The sequence below is a fragment of the Macaca mulatta genome, chromosome 4, assembly GCF_049350105.2.
Source record: "Macaca mulatta isolate MMU2019108-1 chromosome 4, T2T-MMU8v2.0, whole genome shotgun sequence".
NCBI lineage: Eukaryota > Metazoa > Chordata > Mammalia > Primates > Cercopithecidae > Macaca > Macaca mulatta.
This window is the reverse complement of record NC_133409.1, coordinates 78,560,053-78,579,840: the sequence shown is the minus strand read 5'-3', so window position 1 is coordinate 78,579,840 and position 19,788 is coordinate 78,560,053. Positions and strand designations below refer to the sequence as shown.

Genomic DNA, 19,788 nt, shown 5'->3' with positions numbered 1-19,788 from the left:
CGGGCAGATAAGACACAAACCTGCCTGGGCAGAGTAAAGAAGTAATTTTAAATGTGGTAATAAAAAAATCACAGGTGACTTCCATCATTGAGAGCAAGATTTCTCTATTTCTGTGTTAAAACTTCAATAAGTTTCTTTTTTCTTTTCTTTTTTTTTTTTTTTGAGAGAGTCTCACTCTGTCACCCAGGCTGGAGTGCACTGGTGCAAACTTGGCTCACTGCAACCTCTGCCTCCTGGGCTCAAGTGATTCTCCTGTCTCAGCCTCCTGAGTAGCTGGGATTACAGGCATGCACCACCATGCCCCGCTAATTTTTATATTTTTAGTAGAGAACGGGTTTCACCATGCTGGACAGGCTGGTCTGGAACTGCTGACCTCAAGTGATCCACCCACCTCGGCCTCCCAAAGTGCTGGGATTACAGGCGAGAGCCACCATTCGTGGCCTGTTTCTAATAGAGATAAATATTTTTCTTATAACGCATCTCGTCTAAGAGACCTATTTCTTAGATTTATTTGAGAGCTGAAAGGGACTTTGGAAAAGATCTAGTTTAAGGCCATCAATTTACAGAAAAGAATAATGAGGATATGAGAGAATGTGATTAAGTTTACATAGATGCTAGCAGAGTCCAAATTAGAATCTAGACCAGGAGTGTCCAATCTTTTTGCTTCCCTGGACCACACTGGAAGAAGAATTGTCTTGGGCCACACATAAAACACATAAACACTAATGGTAGCTGAGAGCTAAAAAAAAAAATTGCAAAAAAACCTTCATAATGTTTTAAGAAAGTTTACGAATTTGTGTTGGGCCACTTTCAAAGCTGTTCTGGGCTGCATGCGGCCCACAAGGGCTGGACAATCTTGATCTAGACCTTCCAAATCCTGGTCCTCTGTGAGCCATTTCTGTTATACCAACTTAACTGTATTTAACAAAACTGGGCTGCCACCAGTTTCACCCTGCAAGACCACACCACACTCACTTTTTGACAAATATTAATTGGGTAATTACTCCAAGTAAGCCACTGCGGCAGGTACTATGGGTAATTCAAAGATGAATCTGCTAGTATCGTTAAGGATCTTGCAATCAAATTCAAAACTGAAGGAGAGGACTGTGGGGGAGGGAAGGAAAGGATCACAAAGATATCCAGGAGGGTAAATAACATGAAAAAATCAGAAAGAGAACTAATTTCAGGATTAATAAACAACCTCCTTGAGATTTAGGGTGGAATGTCCCTCCTAGGTGTTATGCAAATCGTGTTCCCTATCTCTGACTAGGAGGCAACAAGATTGTTATCTTATAAAGCTTTAAATAAACATGAACATTACCATTTAGAAGATTAAAAATAAACTCAGTAAAGTGTCTTTTGTGTGTGTGTGTGTGTGTGTGTGTGTGAGAGAGAGACAGAGTCTCGCTCTGCTGCCCAGGATGGAGTACAGTGGTACGATCGGCTCACTGCAACCTCCGCCTCCAGGGTTCAAGCAATTCTCAGACCTCAGCCTCCTTAGTAGCTGGGATTACAGACCCGGGCCACCATGCCCGGCTATTTTTTTGTATTTTTAATAGAGATGGGGCTTTGCCATGTTGGCCGGGCTGGTCTCAAACTCCTGACCTCAAGTGATCTGTTCACCTTGACTTCCCAAAGTGCTGGGATTACAGGCATGAGCCACCATGCCCAGCCATAATTTTTATTTTTTAAAACTTGTTAATTTTCTTACCTCTGTTTTCAGTTTACTCTTTCTGTGACTTTTTTTTTTTGAGACAGAGTTTCACTCTTGCTGCCCAGGCTGGAGTGCAGTGGCGCAATCTTGGCTCAATGCAACCTCTGCCTCCTGGGTTCAAGCAATTCTCCTGCCTCAGCCTCCCAAGTAGCGGGGATTAGAGACGTGAGTCACCAAGCATGGCTAATTTTTTGTATTTAGTAGAGATGGGGTTTCACCATGTTGGTCAGGCTGGTCTCAAACTCTGGACCTCAGGTGATCCACCTGCCTTGGCCTCCCAAAGTGCTGGGATTACAGGTGTAAGCCACCATGCCTGGCCTTTTTGAAAAAAAAAAAAAAAAAAAAAAGACAGTCTCACTGTGTCACTCAGGCTGGAGTGAAGTCGCTCAATCTTGGCTCACTGCAACCTCTACCTCCCATGTTCAAGTGATTCTTGTGCCTCAGCCACCTGAGAAGCTGGGATTACAGATGTGCACCACCACACCCAGCTACTTTTTGTATTTTCAGTACAGACAGGGTTTTACCATGTTGGCCAGGCTGGTCTTGACTTCCTGACCTCAAGTGATCCACCCACCTTGGCCTCACAAAGTGCTCAGATTACTGGGATTACAGACATGAGCCACCACACCTGGCCTGTGACTCCTTTTTTTTTGAGACGGAGTTTAGCTCTTGTTTCTCAGTCTAGAGTGCAATGGTGTGATCTCGCTCACTCTAGCCTCTGCCTTATAGGTGGGCACCACCACGCCTGGCTAATTTTTGTATTTTTAGTAGAGACAGCATTTCACCACGTTGGCCAGGCTGGTCTCAAACCCCTGACCTCAGGTGATCCACCTGCCTTGGCCTCCCAGAGTCTTGGCATTATAGGTGTGAGCCACTGTGCCCGGCCTGGCTGTGACTCTTAATAGATACAACGTTTCTTGAAAGAGTCCTTAGTTTTCTTACTTTTTTTCTCTTTTTAAAACATCATTTTTTGGTCCAATCTTCTGGGAGATTTTTTCATTTGTATCTTCCATTCTTCTGATTAAAAAATTCTGTAATCATATTTTTATACTTTCTAATTCTAATTTTTATTCTTGAATTGTCCTTTTTAATGTATCATCTATTATTATACCATGGATTTAATATCCTTCCTTGTCAATTATATTGATTATAGTGCTTTGAAAAACATCTGCCTTTGCTTGCATTGTCTCTATTTCCTCTAAGTTATCTTTTTATCAGTTTGTTTTTGACTTGCTGTTTCGTAGAAGCAGCTTTTCTCAAATGCCCAGTGGTCCTCTTTTCCTATTCTGCTTCAGAGTAAGGCAGCGGATATTCTGGGCACTTAGATCCTCTGAGGCTTGTCAAGTGGTGGGTCTTGCTGTGGAGGACTGCTCAGGGATATGGCATGTTTACTGAGGAGGCCCCAAATATCCACGTCTGCAGGGCTTTTCTCCTGAGTTTGACAGTTTTTTCAGAAAGAAATCCTCAGTTTTCTACTTGGTGAATATGAGGAATTTTAAGTTGGCTGCCAGCATTTTGAGAATCAATAAGGGTTGGGAGAAAGGAAATCGTCTTTCAGAATGCAGATATTCTCTTAGGCTCTCAGCTTTTTTTTTTTTTTTTTTTAAATTTCAAAAACTTTAATTTTGTAGAGATGAGGTCTCACTATGTTGCTGGTCTTGAACTCAAGAGCTCAAGTGATCCTCCCGCCTTGGCATTTTAAAGTGCTGGGATTACAGGCATGAGCCACTGCACCCACCCATCCTCGATCCTTTAAGGATGGTGGCTACCCCCACCCTCAGCTGTGCCTGGTTTCTCTGTCCAGAGCCTCAGATTAACCCAACCAATTACAGCCATGAAGTTAAATAAATTCCAAGAGGTTTTGGCTAAAAAGACAAGAAGTTTTGCACTAGAGTTTCTGAATTAAAAGAAAATCAAAAAAGTTCCCTCTCAACTGCCAAAATGAGAAATTTACCCAATTCAAGCCCCTTTACCCCTCCCACTTCGCCATGCTTTTTTTTTTTTTTTCCCTTTGATAATGCCTCAGTACAAGTATTCAGGGTCCAAGTTTGTTTTAAAATAACCCAATGAGCTGACAGACGGAGCTCCTGGAATTCTGCAGCTTGTGCGAGAGTCCACAGATGGGAAATTGCAGTCAGTTATAGGGTGGTGCTATTACCATAGCCCAATTTTTGAAAGCCTTTAGAAAAAAAAAGTCATCTGAGTTAATTAGCATTCACCACAGGCACTAGTTTTGTGTTGCAGTATTCTAAGAACTCAGATAATAGAAAAATTCAGTACTGCAATCTCTAACTTTAATATTTTACCTCTTAAAAACAAAGATTACAAAGAAAGAATTTTACCTGTTACATGAATATGCCTAAGGCTCATCTATAGCCTTATATCAGCAAGAAATATCAATTATGTTCTAAAATCCACTAATTACTAATGGTACCTAAAACAGGAGTAATTTCATTTTACCTCTCCGATCTGTTTAATCCACAAATCTCTTCCAAGAAATTCCTGATGTAAGACTACAGGAGCTGAGTTTAGATTAAAAGTCATGGAGTCACTGGTCTTTTCTTTAATAAAAGGCTGGACATCAGAATTTATCTACAAGAAGCAGTTAAATGAGTAAATTAGTGAAATGTATATACACTAGTATGTTTTAGTTATATTCAGAAAGTACCAGTTAATGCAGTGAATTATGAAGCTTAAGGAATGCAGTTTTTAGATATACTTTAATAAACAAAATAACATTTCAGGCTGGGTGCAGTGGCTCATGCCTGTAATCTCAGCACTTTGGGAGGCTGGGGTGGGTGGATCACCTGAGGTCAGGAGTTCGAGACCAGCCTGGTCAAAATGGTGAAGCCCTACCTCTACTAAAAAAAACAAAAATTAGCCGGGTGTGGTGGCACACACATTCCAGCTACTCGGGAGGCTGAAGCAGGAGAATTGCTTGAACCCGGGAAACAGAGGTTGCAATGAGCCGAGATCGTGCCACTGCACTCCAGCCTGGGCGAGAGTGAAACTCCGTCTCAAAAAAAAAAAAAAAGAAAAAAAAAAAAAAGTATATTTCAGATGATTAACAATAACCTGTAAAATTCTCCAAATAACCTGTAAAATTCTCCAGAATCATTCCCTAACACATTCCATTTTTAGTGGGTGGCAGTCTTTATTTTAAGTTAAAGGAAAATATTTAGATAAAGATTTAATAAATAGAATTGCTTAATAAACTGATCTAAGATTAAATAAAATATGCAAAAAGCTCACCTGGAGATATTATATATGTATATATTCCCCTCCTTATGAACTATTTAAGTAACGTCTGAAAAGTATATATTAAATTAAATTTAAAATTATATATATAGAGAGAGGTAATAACACAGCAGCTAATTTTGGGATATTTTAGATTTCATATGCCCATTCAAAGAATTAGTTATTAAAATTAAAGCTTTCAATTTTATTCACTATATTTCTGAATTTTATTAACTTCTCATAACATGTTTTATATAAAGAGCTATGAGGCCAAGGCAGGCAGGTCACGAAGTCAGGAATTCCAGACCAGCCTGACCAACATGGTGAAACCTCGTCTCTTTTAAAAATAAAAAAATTAGCCAGGCATGGTGGCGTGTGCCTGTAATCCCAGCTACTCGGAGGCTGAGGCAGGAGAATTGCTTGAACCCGGGAGGCAGAGGTTGTACTGCAGTGAGCTGAGATTGCGCCACTGCACTCCAGCCTGGGTGACACAGCGAGACTCCGTCTCAAAAAAAAAAAAAAAAAAAAAAAAAAGCGATAAGGGAACTGTAATAAAAATGACAAATATTCTTCCATTATGTGAATATATTCCAGTCTGCAAATATGTTATTTAATAATATGTAAGAGTTCTCTCAAGAACCCTTTCAGGTGGTAAAAAAAAGACAAACATCAAAAAACTGGTTCAAGTAAGCTGTGGCTTTCTGTAAGAAATGCACAATACTTACCAATTATACTGTTTACATTACATAACAATCATCCAGGGCTGACAGATTTGAACCACACAATAAGCATTTTTGAAATATAAAAGCAGCTTATTAAAGAGCAAAAGCTTTCTTGTGTATCGTTGTAGCTATTTAAGTACTGAAAAAAGATAAAGGGTGTGCAAAATACCTTATGACTCATGGCCATGTGCTTCCCATACTGAAATGCCATATCCTGAACCTCAGCATCATGCTTTGCTAATTCCATTGCAGCTTGGCAGCTCTTTGCTAGTAAGGCACCATGGGAGAGAAAAGTCTGCTCCTTCCAAGTCGATATTCCAATATCATCTGTGATATAACTTTCCTAAAAATGTAACAAAAGCCAAGATAAAAAAGACTTTAGGAGTAATTTAATTGTTTCTGTTTTTGAAGAACAAAAAAGTTAAGAAACGAACTATTCAAAAACACTCAAGCTATTGGAACAAGATAGATGCCTAACCTCAGCTCTACCTACAAAGAGTGTGGAGGGGAGACTGTTTTTTTATGGTAATAGGGGGAAAGTTAAAGAAATGTTAAAGCAAATTTTATTCTAAGCTAGGGAATTTCTATTACAGGATAAGGGAAAAAGTAGAAAGACTTCAAACTCACTCCTTTCTATAGTCATATCAGTTCTTAAGTGCTGGTATTAAGCACAAGAAGCCTATTGCATTTAATTTATGTGAAAATGTCAAGGGCATATGGAAGGAACTACATTTCTTAGAAATAATTAAATAGAAAAATAAGGCTGGGCGTGGTGGCTCATGTCTATAGTCCAAGCGCTTTGGGAGGCCAAGGCAGGAGGATTGCTTGAGGCCAGGAGTTCGAGACTAGCCTGGGCAACATAGCAAGACTCTACAAAAAATAGAAAAAAAAGCCAGACAAGGTGGTGTGCCCTTCTATTCCTGACTACTCAGGAGGCTGAGGCAGGAAGATCACTTGAGCCTAGTTCAAGACTATAAGTAAGCTATGATTGCACCATTGCACTACAGCCAGGATGACAGAAGAAGACCGTGTCTGTCTATCTGTCTCTTTCTCTCCTTCTCTTTTTATTTGAGACAGGGTCTTGTTCTGTCACCCAAGCTGGAGTGTAGTGGCATGATCATGGCTCACTGTAGCCTTGACCTCTCGGGCTCAAGCGATCCTTCCATCTCAGCCTCCCAAGTAGCTGGGACCACAGGCATGCACCACCACTCCTGGTTAATTTTTTGTACTTTTTGTAGACACAGAGTTTCTCCATGTTGCCCAAGCTGGTCTTGAACTCCTGAGCTCAAGTGATCTGCCCGCCTTGACCTCCCAAAGTGCTGGGATTACAGGCATAAGCCACCGCACACAGTTAATTTTTTTTTTTTTTTTTTAGTAGAGACAGGATTTTACCATGTTGGCCAGGCTGGTCTTGAACTCCTGGTCTCAGGTAATCCACCTGCCTTGGCCTCCCAAAGTGCTGGAATTACAGGCACGAGCCACTGTGCCAAGCCTACCCTGTATCTTAAAAAAAGAAAAAGTGTGGGTGCGGTGGCTCACGCCTGTAATCCCAGCACTTTGGGAGGCCAAGGTGGGTGGATCACGAGGTCAGGAGTTCAAGACTAGCCTAGCCAACATGGTGAAACCCTGTCTCTACTAAAAATACAAAAACTAGCCAGGTGTCCTAGCAGGCGCCTGTTATCCCAGCTACTTGAGAGGCTGAGGCAGAAGAATCATTTGAACCCGGGCGGGAGGTTGCAGTGAGCTGAGATCGCACCACTGCACTCCAGCCTGGGCGAAAGAGCAAGACTCTGTCTCAAAATAAAGAAACAAACAAAGCAAAAGAAAGAAAAATCAGAGAAGATGTAATCTGTTATAATGGAGGATGATTATTATAGTGTTCATGAAAGTTTATTCTCATAAGAAACAAGGTGTAAAAGAGGATATAATGTATAAATAAATATATACACATCTACCACTTCTAGACCAATGCTGTCCAACAGAAATACAATGTGAACCACATGTGCGATGTAAAATTTTCTAGTGGCTACATAAAAAAAAGTGGAAACAGGTGAAATTAATCTTAATGACATATCTATCCCAATATATCCAAATATCATTTTAAACACATAATCAATATGAAAATTATTACTGAGCTATTTTATACTCTTTTTTTATACTAAGTTTTCAAAATCACTGTGCATTTTACACTTACAACACCTCACTAGCCACAATTTAAGTGCTCAGCATTGGACAGTATGGCTCTGAGGAAAGGAATGCTGAAGCAAACATATAAAACAATGTTCATTTTATGGCATTTATTTGAAACATCAAACTAACTGGAACCTAGCCAGAAGGATTAATTAACTCAAACACTTTTCTTCCTGCTCCTGATCTTATAATCCTTTCTCTTTTCATAATTGCTTGGAGACAAAATAAAAAATATTAAGGAAAAAAAGTGGTCACCAAAAGGTCAGCTGAAATAGAGCCCCCTCCTCTTCTGCCATGTTGAAGGGAATCTTCAGTCCACTGGTCAAATCAAATTATCAGCTTAATTTCATGCAATGTTTTTGAGATGGGGTCTTCCTATGTTGCCCAGGCTGGTCTCAAACTCCTGAACTCAAGCCATCCTCCAGCCTTCCAAGTAACTGGGATCATAGGTGTATGCCACCATGCCCAACATCACCTTAATTTTATTAAATATTGGAATAACAACAAAAAATTCCACTTACGGCACTGGCTGCAAATATACAGCACAGCATTGGGTAATGACAGAAAAGCCACACAGGAGAGAAACAGTGCATAATGTTAAGACCTTCTTTATAAAACATTAGGTATAAATTATAACATACTTAATTTTATAAATCTGAGAATGTATTTTAAAATGTGACTACATATATTAATAAACCTAAGAAAAACCATATTATCTCTCCATATATACTGCAGAAGTATTTGACAAAATTCAACTCCTATTCTTGATAAGAAAAAATGTCCTGAATCAAATAGAAAGAGCTGGGTGCAGTGGCTCACACCTGTAATCGTAGTAACTCAGGAGGCTGGAGTGGGAGGATCACTTGAACCCAGGAGTTCAAGACTGCAGTGAGCCATAATCATGCCACTACTCTACAGCCTGGATGACACAGTGAGAACCCTAACTCTAAAAAATAAAAAAATAGCAACTGATATATATTTCTTTAATGTGATGGGGTGTGTGTGTATCAGCCCAAAAGTCAGCAAATATTTTATGGGGAAATATGAGCCTTTCTCACTAATGTCAGGAGTAAGACAGAGATGCACACAACACCACTGATATTTACAATGTAATAGAAGAGACAAGAGAAAGGTAGATGCATATAAATTAGAAAAGATGAGTTTAACTCTTACTGTTTGAAGGCAATATAACTGCATATTGGGAAAATCAAGAGACTCAACTAAAAAACTACTACAAACAAGAAGATAATTCAGTAAGGTAGCAGTGTCTAAAATTAATAATTTATAATTAACATAATAAATTGTATTAACCATAGCTTTCATACATAAAAACTAATCAGTAAGTGTTATAATCAGCAAGTGTTATAAATAGGGTCTTTTCTTTCATTATGAATACAAAAACAAAGATTAAAAAACTGGGAATAAGGCCAGGAATGGTGGCCCATACCTGTAATTCCAGCACTTTGGGAGGCAGAGGTGGGCAGACTACTTGAGTTTAGAAGTTAAGAGACCAGCCTGAGCAACATGGTGAAATCCTGTCTCTACCAAAAATACAAAAATTAGTTGGGTGTGGTGTCTTGGCGCCTGTAGTCCCAGCTACTTGGGAGGCTGAGGCAGGAGAATCACGTGAGCCTGGGAAGCAGAGGCTGCAGTGAGCTGAGATTGCTCCACTGCACTCCAGCCTGGGCAACAAAGGGAGACCCTGTCAAAAAAACAAACAACAAACAAGCAAACAAAAAAAACAACAAAGAAAAAAACCTAGGAATAAGGCCAGGTGAGGTGACTCATGCCTGTAATCCCAGTACTTTGGGAGGGTGAGGGGGGGTGGATCACCTGAGGTCAAGAGTTCAAGACCAGTCTGACTAACATGGTGAAATCCCGTCTCTACTAAAAATACAAAAATTAGCCGGGCAAGGTGAAGTACTCCTGTAGTACCAGCTACTTGGGAGGCTGAGGCGGGAGGATCACTTGAACCAGGGAGGCAGAGGTTGCAGTGAGCTGAGATCGCACCACTGCACTCTAGCCTGGGCAACAGAGCCAGACTCCATCTCAAAGAAAACCAGAAAAAAACAAACAAAAAAAACACCAAAAACCAAAAACCAAAACCTGGGAATAAGCTTAGAAATGTGCAAAACTGAATGAAGAAAATGTAAAATACTACTGCAGGAACAAAGATAACTTGAATGTATATAAAGACACATCATGTTCAAAGATAGTAAGATCCAACCTCATAAGTTACTCCAATAAAACTAACAATACCTTTTCCCCCTGACACTGGGCAAACTGAAGTTCATATGGGAAAAATAAACAAAGAAGAGCAGCCAGGAAAATCTTGAAAAAGAAGAGCAATGTATGTGTGAGGTGTTGAAGGAGGGGTGGAGAGGGAGAGCAAATTTTGTCTAAGCCTTACCAGATACTATAACATACTGTAAAATCTCAGAAATTTAAAAAATATGTACTTTTTAGGTAGAGAGACAGACTAGGGAACAAAATAGAAAGTCCAGAAAGCAACCAAACTATATATAGGGATTTGCTATATTTTAGGAAGAAGTTGAACTTTTCAGTAAATGGTGCTGGTACAACTAAATAGCTATCTGGAAAAAATAAAATCTGAGCTGCATTTCGTACCATTTACCAGGATAAACTCTAAACGGCAAAAACAGCAAAACAACCACAAAACCACAGGCAATGTTAAGAGACAAAGGACAATGAGGAAAACAACTTATATTTCCTATCACAGACAAACGGGCGAATCTCCCTGTGGTAGGCTAACAATGCTCACCGTTTCTGCAAATATGTCTATATCCTAATCCCTGGAAGCTGTGAATGTTACCTTACATGGCAAAAGGGACTCTGCAGATGTAATTAAATTCAGGATTCTGAAATGAGGGGATTACTCCGGTTTAACTGGATGGGCTCAATGTAATCGCAGCAGTCCTTATAAGAGGGAGTAAAAGTCAGAGTCATAAAAGGTAATTTAATGACAGGAGAGAGAAATTTGAAGATGAGAGATGGGGCCATGAGCCAAGGAATGAACATAGAAATTAGAGAAAGCAAGGAAATGGATTTTCCCTGAGAACTCCAGGAAGAATACAAGTCTGTAAACATCTTGATTTAGTGACTTCTGACCAATAAAAACAAAATTCCCAGCTTCCCTCTTAGTGATGGTAAGGCTGTGACCAAATAGGCTTCTCAAATATGGCTGGTGGAAGTGGAAACTAGCTGGAAATTCCACAGTCTCTATCAAAATTATAAGTGAATTTGCCCTGTGACTCAGGAATCCCATGTCCAGGAATCAATCCTACAGATAAACCTACATACATGTGAAATGAAATATGTACAAAGTGTGAAAGTGGATCGTAGAAATTGGTCAATCTTGTCACACCTGACTAAAACAGTTGAGAAGTCACAGGAGGAAAAAGGACTTAGAATACAACACTGCTCCAAAACTGTAAGTCTCTGCAAGCCTGGCTGCTCAAGCTGCCTGCTATAATCTGAAATCAGTTTTATTTAATAGTTGCTGAAATAACTTGCTGCAACTCTAAGACTAATTTTACCCACCACTATCACTCACTAATCAAAATCTGCCAACTCCCCAGAACCTTACTAGTGCCGATGAACTTTCTCAAAGAGCAATATGTAACACTTCTCCTTTTTATAAAACCTCCAACCTTCTCTTTGTTCTTCAGACATACTAAAGACCATTTGGTCTGTGTGTACACCCTGAATTGCAATTCTCTCCTCAAGTAAACTGTTAAATTTAGAGATCTGGCTCTCTCTATATTTTATCTGACTTTGACAAAGGTTACAGTCTATTGTTCACCCAGCTGCCAGGGTGACCCTTCAAAAACATAAACCAGAACTACAATGGCCTCCAGCTGTTTCAAACACTCTAGGCATCACCTCCCGAAGGCCTCTGCATTTGCTGTTCCGCAGATACGCTCTCTAGACGTTTGCATGGCTAGACTTCTCCTTGTTTTTGGGTGTGTACTCAAACTTCAACTCATCTTTAATAGTCTACCTCCCTCCCCCATTATTTCCTATATCTTTACCTTGCTTTAAACCTTTCTTCCTTGATATTACTGGACCACTCATATACTTATTTGTTAAATGACTTACTGTCTGTGTCCTTTACCAGACTATAAGTTCCACGAAAGCAAGGACTTGGTTTGGCCTCTGCTGCACAATCAGCATCCAATATAGTATCTTAGGTGGGCAATAAATATTAGTTGAATTTTTTTTCTTTCTTTTGGTATCTCTCTCCCTCTTTTGTACCTTCCTCTATCTTTCCTAACTTGGTCAGAATAAAGAATTGAAATAATTCTCCTTTAGGCTGGGTGTGGTAGCTCACACCTATAATCCCAGCACTTTGGGAGGCCAAGGCGGCCGGATCAGCTGAGGTCAGGAGTTTGAGACCAGCCTGGCCAACACAGTGAAACCCTGTCTCTACCAAAAATGCAAACATTAGCTGGGTGTGGTAGCGGGTGCCTGTAATCCCAGCTATTCAGGAGGCTGAGGCAGGAGAATCACTTGAATCCAGGAGGCGGAGGTTGCAGTGAGCTGACATCATGCCACTGCACTCCAGCCTGGGGGACAAGAGCAAAACTCTGTCTCAAAATAAATAAATAAATATAAAACAAAAACAAAAACAAACTAATTAAAAGAAAAATTCTCCTTTAATGCCTCTCTACTGCTCATAGAATCAAGAAAAACTCTATAGCATAGCATTCAAGGCATTCCCTTGTATAGTACCAAGCAATACTTCTAGTTTCATCTCCTACACAAAATATCCCCTTTGAGGCCTGCATTTAACACACAGGGGAAGTTGCTGTTTCTTGAATAAAATATGTATTTTCGCACTTGTGTGAGTGTATTTTATTTATTTATTTTTGTGATGGAGTCTCGCTCTGTCACCCAGGCTGGAGTGCAGTGGCACAGTCTCGGTTCACTGCAAACTCCGCCTCCCAGGTTCAAGCAATTCTCCTGCCTCAGCCTCCCGAGTAGCTGGGACTACAGGCGCACACCACTACACCTGGCTAATTTTTGTATTTTTAGTAGAGATGAGTTTCACTTAGTAGAGGCGAGTTTCGCTATGTTGGCCAGGGTGATCTCAAACTCCTGACCTCAGGTGATCCACCCGCCTTGGCCTCTCAAAGTGCTGGGATTATAGGCATGAGCCATTGCATCTGGCCTACTTGTGTGAACTTTAAATCTAATCCAAGTATCACTTCTTTGAGGAGCACTCTCAAATACTACCACAAATCTTTTCCTCTTTAGACTAATATTATCTTATTTATGTTATGACACAGCAGTTAATTCTCTCTGAACTGTATGATTTCTTATGTTTTTGTTTCCTTGAAGGTTAGATCTGGTACTAGTCACTTTTATATTTTTTAATCACTTAGGCCATATTCAAGTTTCAACAAGTATTTGCTAAATGAATAGTACCCGTTTATCTGTTGCATTATTAAGTAGATGTATGCGTGTGTTTTAAATTTTAAAAGCTAATGGGTAGATATGGCCATATAATGACATGCTATTCAGCAATAAAAAGGAATTACTGACACATGCTATGCCATGGATGAACTTCGAAAACATTATGCTAAGTAGAAGAAGCCAGACACAAGAGACCACATATTTTGTATAATTCCATCGATGTGAAATATAGATTAGTGATTGCCTGGGGCTGGGGGTGGGAACTGTAAATGGGCATGAGGGACCTTATAGGGGTGTGTGTGAAAATGTTCTAAAAATGACTTATGGTGATGATTGTATCACTTGATAAAAGTTACTAAAAATCATTGAATCGTAGGCTTGAAATGGGTGAATTTTATGACATAAAATATACCTCAATAAAGCTGTTAAGAAAGAAAAAAGCTAATGAGCATAATATTTTACATTTCTTGGTCTCAAATGTTTAAATTAACATTTTAAAAAATTTATGACTTTCAATTAACTGTGGTTTGCATATCATCCTCATTTATTCTTGCAAGAAAACCCATTTATTAAGGTTCTGTTATGGTTCAGGCTTTCTGCAAAGCAATATAGATCTCAAGATTAATAAATAGCCTGTCCTCAAGAAGCTCACAGTCCAGGGATAGAATGTATATATATCAATATATAGATATAACTATATAGATACAGATATCTATATATAGAATGTACAGATAATTCTATTTCAGAATAATTGCAATATCTCTAAAATCAAAGATTCAGTTTTGTTCATTACATATTTCTTACTGTGATTAAGACTTTTTATTATTCATCATTTCTACATTTTAAATTAAAGTAATACACAATCACTGAAAAAAAATTAGAAAATTCAGTTAACCAAGAAACAATTAATTTATAGTCCCCTGAAATCTACTACCATAAGTTAATTGGACCACAAATTAACTGTTCCTAAGTTAATCAGACATTTTATTCCCTAAACATTATTACCTTTTATGAATTTGGTTACTAATGAAACAAAATTCCTCCATTCATTTCCATCAACTTGCCGCGTATATACTAAGAGAGCACGCTCTATTATAAAGGAAAAGTTAATATAAATTGTAAAATGTCAAGAAACTAGTATGATAACCACATCTAAACCAGTACCTTCAGATACCAGATATACAGAATTGTGAAATGAATGCATGTAGTCAGAGTAAATGAGATTTAGATATAACAATATCAGGCTGGCATGGGGGCTCCGAGGAGGGTGGATCACGAGGTCAGGAGATCGAGACCATCCTGGCAAGGTCTCGGTGAAACTCCGTCTCTACTAAAAATACAAAAAATTAGCTGGGCGTGGTGGTTGGCGCCTGTAGTCCCAGCTACTCAGAGGCTGAGGAAGGAGAATGGCGTGAACCCGGGTGGCAGAGGTGGTAGTGAGCTGAGACCACGCCAGTGAACTCCAGCCTGGGCGACAGAGCGAGACTCTGTCTCAAAAAAAAAAAAAAAAACCTATATCATCAACTTACGTATGTGCAGTTTTTACTAAGGTTTATTATATAGAAAAGGAGGATACATTCAGTGAATATTTACTTTTGATGGGATTTCCTTTTTTTTCCCTGAAAGGTGATAGATGTCAAGATACTTGTCCAATGACTATCAGAGAGAAGTACAGTAATTTTTTTAAAATGTAGGCCTCACTGTCACATGACCTTTTTACTGAAGTAAGGCTGGTTAAAAAAAAACGGAAACTTGCAAGATGATCCTTGCTTGAGATCGTGGTACTGGTGGTTTTGCTCAGACATATGTTGCTCTGCTACTTTATTGCTGCGAGAGATACTTTGAGTTGCTTTTCTAATGGTGGTGATACATTTGTACATATCAACTCACATGAGACCAAATTGCACTTATAACAGTAGCTGCTCAGGATTAAAGGTCTGGTCCATGGTCACAGAACAAAGGCGAACTAATTGGCCTGGGAAGGTGTCAAAGCCCCAGCAAGAACCTGCCAAGCCAAACTGCTACCTTTCACATAATCAGAAAAGAAGAGCTGGAAACAAAGAAGCTAGCTGCCTGTGAAGTTAAAAGTACTTTTTAAAAAAGTATGCAGATGTTGCCTGTTTTCATGCTTACGACTTCAGATTCATATTCTGGGCCACTCTCTTTATAAATACAACCTAAATTTGGGTTGGATGAGACACCAGATCTCTCTAATGACCCATTTCACCATGTTAAATGTTTCCTTTGAATTAGCCTTTTCAATTATCTTGAGAAACTAGACAGCCAAAAGTTTACATATCTTATTATTATTATTATTTTAAAAAAGGTCAAGTATAGAAAAATTTCAACAAATCTCCACATTTGGGAATCAGAAAAAAGCAAGGAAAAGAATGCAATCTAATGTCTCCTGGGAGCTAACTATGTGATGACACTTTCATGTTCTTTATTACAACAGCCCTCAGAAATATTAATTATCATTATTCCCATTTAATAGGTAAGGAGGGCCGGGCATGGTAGCTCACACCTGTAATCCCAGCACTTTGGGAGGCCAAGGTGGGTGGATCACTTGAGGTCAGGAGCTTGAGACCATCCTCGCCAAAATGGTGAAACCCCATCTCTACTAAAAATACAAAAAATTAGCTGGGCATGGTGGCAGTGCCTGTAATCCCAGCTACTCAGGAGGCTGAGGCAGGAGAATCACTTGAACTTGGGAAGCAGAGGTTGCAATGAACTGAGATGGTGCCACTGCACTCCAGCCTGGGTGACAGAGCAAGATTCTGTCTCAAAAAAAAAAAAGAGGTAAGGAGATTTCAAGAATGTATTTTGACCAAGATTAGACCATAGTATGTGGCAGAGATGAGTCTCAGAAGTATAAAAATTGTATTCCATTTTCTTAGCACATAACAGAATATATGCAATACTTAATATATCTTATGGTTTAAAAGCAGGTTGTAGACTGGGTGTGGTGGCTCATACCTGTAATCTCAGCACGTTGGGAGGCCAAGGTGTGAGGACAGCTTAAGCCTAAAATGTCAAGACCAGCCTGGGCAACAAAGTGACACCCTGTCTCTACAAAAATTTTTTTTTTTTTTTTGAGACAGAGTATCACCCTGTCACCCAGGCTGGAGTGCCATGGTGCAATCTCAGCTCACTGCAACCTCTGCCTCCTGGGTTCAAGTGATCCTCCTGCCTCAGCCTCCTGAGTAGCTGGGATTACAGGTGCGCGCCACACACCCAGCTAATTTTTTGTATCTTTAGCAGAGGCCAGGATGGTCTCGAACTCCTGACGTCATGATCTGCCCACCTTGGCCTCCCAAAGTGCTGGAATTATAGGTGCAAACCACCGCGCTCAGCCTCTACAAAAAATTTTTTAAAAATTGGTCAGGCATGGTGGCTCATGCCTGTAATCTTGGCACTTTGGGAAGCCGAGATGGGCAGAGGACCTGAGTTCAGGAGTCTGAGACCAGCCTGGGCAACATGGTGAAACTTTGTCTCTACCAAAAATACAAAAAACAAGCCAGATGTGGTGGCATGTGCCTGAGGTCCCAGCTGCTCGGGAGGCTGAGGTGGGAAGATTGCTTGAGCCTCGGAGGTGGGGGTTGCAGTGAGCTGAGATCATGCCACCGCACTCCAAGATGGGTGACAGAGTGAGACTCCATCTCAAAAACAAACAAACAACAAAAAAAAATTAGTCGGGCATGGTGGTACATGCTTGTGGTTCCAGCCACACATGGTAGGCTGAGGTGGGGAGATTGCTTGAGTCCGGCAGGTCAAGGCTGCAGTGAGACATGTTCAGGCCACTGTACTCTAGCCTGGGCAGCAGAGTAAAACCCTGTCTCAGGAAAAAAAAAAAAAAAAAAAAAAAGTAGATTGTATTTAAGAGTGACTGACATCTATGTGCCCCCTTCCCCCCAACCAAAAGCATTTAAACTTGTAAATCAAGCCCTTTAATACTATCCATTGAAGAGATCCAAGAGTCTAGAGTGGGGGTCCCCAACCTCTAGGCCATGAACTGGTACTAATTCTGTGGCCTCTTAGGAACTGCGCTGCACAGCAAGAGGTGAGCGGTGGGTTAGCGAGCATTACTGCCTGAGCTCCACCTCCTGTCAGATCAGCAGGGGCATTCAGATTCTCACAGGAGTATGAAGCCCATTGTGAACTGCGCATGCCAGGGATCTAGGTTGCCTGCTCCGTAATGCCTGATAATCCAAAGTAGAACAGTTTCATCCCGAAACCATCGCCATGCGTTGAGTGCTGTGTTCTAGGTGTGCAAAGATGAGGTAAAATAGGGATTGAGAAGCAAGAACAATGTAAGCTGTTCAAAAAGTGAAACAAGATCACTCCTTATTGTGGACAGGACAGTTGCTCATCCAGGATCCATTTCTCTCTCCTCTCCTTACTTACTAATAAAACCGTAATTTTCTTCAGGTATTCACTGCTCCTGCTAATGATTAACTTAGGAAAGGATATATAATCCAATTCTAGCCTAAGAGATATGAGGGAATTCCACCACTGAGCTCCTAGGAAAGACCCACGTAGAAGTGGGAGTTGTTTCCTCTAGATGTTGCCCTGTCTTGATAGGACATGCTGAGGGCTATTGTAGCCAAACTGCTCCCAGGCTGATGATGAAGACAACAGTAAGGAAGGCAGAGCACAGACAGAGAGGGCTTCAATAGCACTGAGTTGTCATGGTAAACTATCCTGGATGCCTGACTACCTCTGCATGTTCAGTTAGAGGAAACTACCTACCTTCACTTTTATGTTTATTTAATAGGGTTTTCCATTTTTTTGCTGCTGAAAGCATTCCAATGAATTTACTCCGAGACGAAAAAATGGTTATACTATATGAAGTCTAGATACGCCAACATTAACAACTACTAGAACATGTAAGTATTTCCTTAGGATGGTATATTAGTTATCTATTGCTGTGAAACAAATTAGCATCTTAAAACAACTGACATTTATTATTTCACAGTTTCTGAGGGTCAGGAATCCAGGCTCAGATGGCTGGTTCTGGCTCATGGTTTCTTGTGAGGTTGCAGTCATGCTGTTGGCTAGGGCTACAGTCATATGAAGGGGTCGAAGAATCTGCTCCAAGCTCAAATGCTTGTCGGCAGTAGGCTTTAGTTCTTGCCACACAGGCCACTCACTTGCCATGGCAGCTGGCTTCCCTAGAGCAAGTGATCCAAGAGAATAAGAACACACCCAAAAAGGAAGAAAGAAGGAAGTTTTCTTCTTTTATATATATATATATATATATTTTTTTTTTTTTTTGAGACAGAATGTTGCTCTGTTACCCAGGCTGGAGTGCAGTGGCGTGATCTTGGGCTCGCCGCAACCTCTGCCTCCCAGGTTCAAGCAATTCTCCTGCCTCAGCCTCCTGAACAGCTGGGATTACAGGTGTGTGCCACCACACCTGGCTAATTTTTGTATCACCATGTTGGTCAGGCTGGTCTTGAACTCCTGACTTTGTGATCTGCCCGCCTCGGCTTCCCAAAGTGCTGGGATTACAAGTGTGAGCCACTGTGCCTGGCCTTCTTCACTATATTTTATAATCTAATCTTGGAAGTAACATACCATTGCTTCTACTCTATATTATTGGTCACACAGATCAACTCTAGTACAATGTAGGAAGGGTTTGCACAAGGCGTACAGGGAGGTGGGGCTAATTGGGGGTGATCTTGGTGGCTGACTACCATAGATGAAGTCTGTGATTAGAATTATTGGGGTCAACAGATCTGAATATATAAAAATATCTTAAAACATCCTTTCAAATTGTTTTCTAGAAAAATTCTTTTGATCTGCATACTAACCAGCCAAGTTTGAGACTATCTTGCCATTAAGTAGAATTACTGTCTTACTTTTCAGATAAAAAGTGACACTTCATTTAAACTTGGGAAGACATTTCATTTATTAGCCATTTGTTCTTCCTCAATGTATTCATTTATTAAAGATTCACTGAGTATTAAAAAAAAGATTGACTGAGTATCTTCTATGTGCAAGGTAAGTACTCATGCCAATGAGCAAAACCAGAGAGTTCTTATTCTCATAGTTATTACCGTCTAATGGGGAAGCCAAACAATTGGATAACCACACAAAGAAGTATAATTATAAACTGAGATACTTCTGACGGGGGAAAATGAACATACTTCTATGACCACATGGAATTAAAAGAACTTGGCTGAGACTGGGGTTTCTGGAGACGGCTTCCCTGAGGACATGACACTTGAGCTGACATAGGAAAGATAAATAAGGGGTAAATAGTGAAGGAGATGGAAAAGTGTGTTCCAGGCTACAAGGATTGCCCAAACAGAGGAGGATGTCTATGGATCAGATATCAGGGCTGATACGCAGAGAGTGAAGGTGAGAATGGTACAAGGTGAGGTTGGAGGGACAGACTGAGGTCAGACTGTGTAAGTGTTTTTTGGATCACTTTCAGGATTTTGGACTTTTTTTTTTTTTTTGAGATGGAGTCTCACTGTTGTCCAG

The 19,788-nt window shown here is 40.2% G+C and overlaps 1 protein-coding gene across 1 annotated transcript in view; it reads right to left on the bottom strand.

Annotated features, from left to right (window-relative positions):
* The window catches only part of PDSS2 (decaprenyl diphosphate synthase subunit 2), a 296,574-nt gene that overhangs the window by 43,552 nt on the left and 233,234 nt on the right, over positions 1-19,788 (bottom strand). The window contains 2 exon segments of the mRNA NM_001266911.1: positions 4,175-4,306; positions 5,843-6,016. Of these exon segments, the coding sequence (NP_001253840.1) occupies positions 4,175-4,306; positions 5,843-6,016 (306 nt within the window).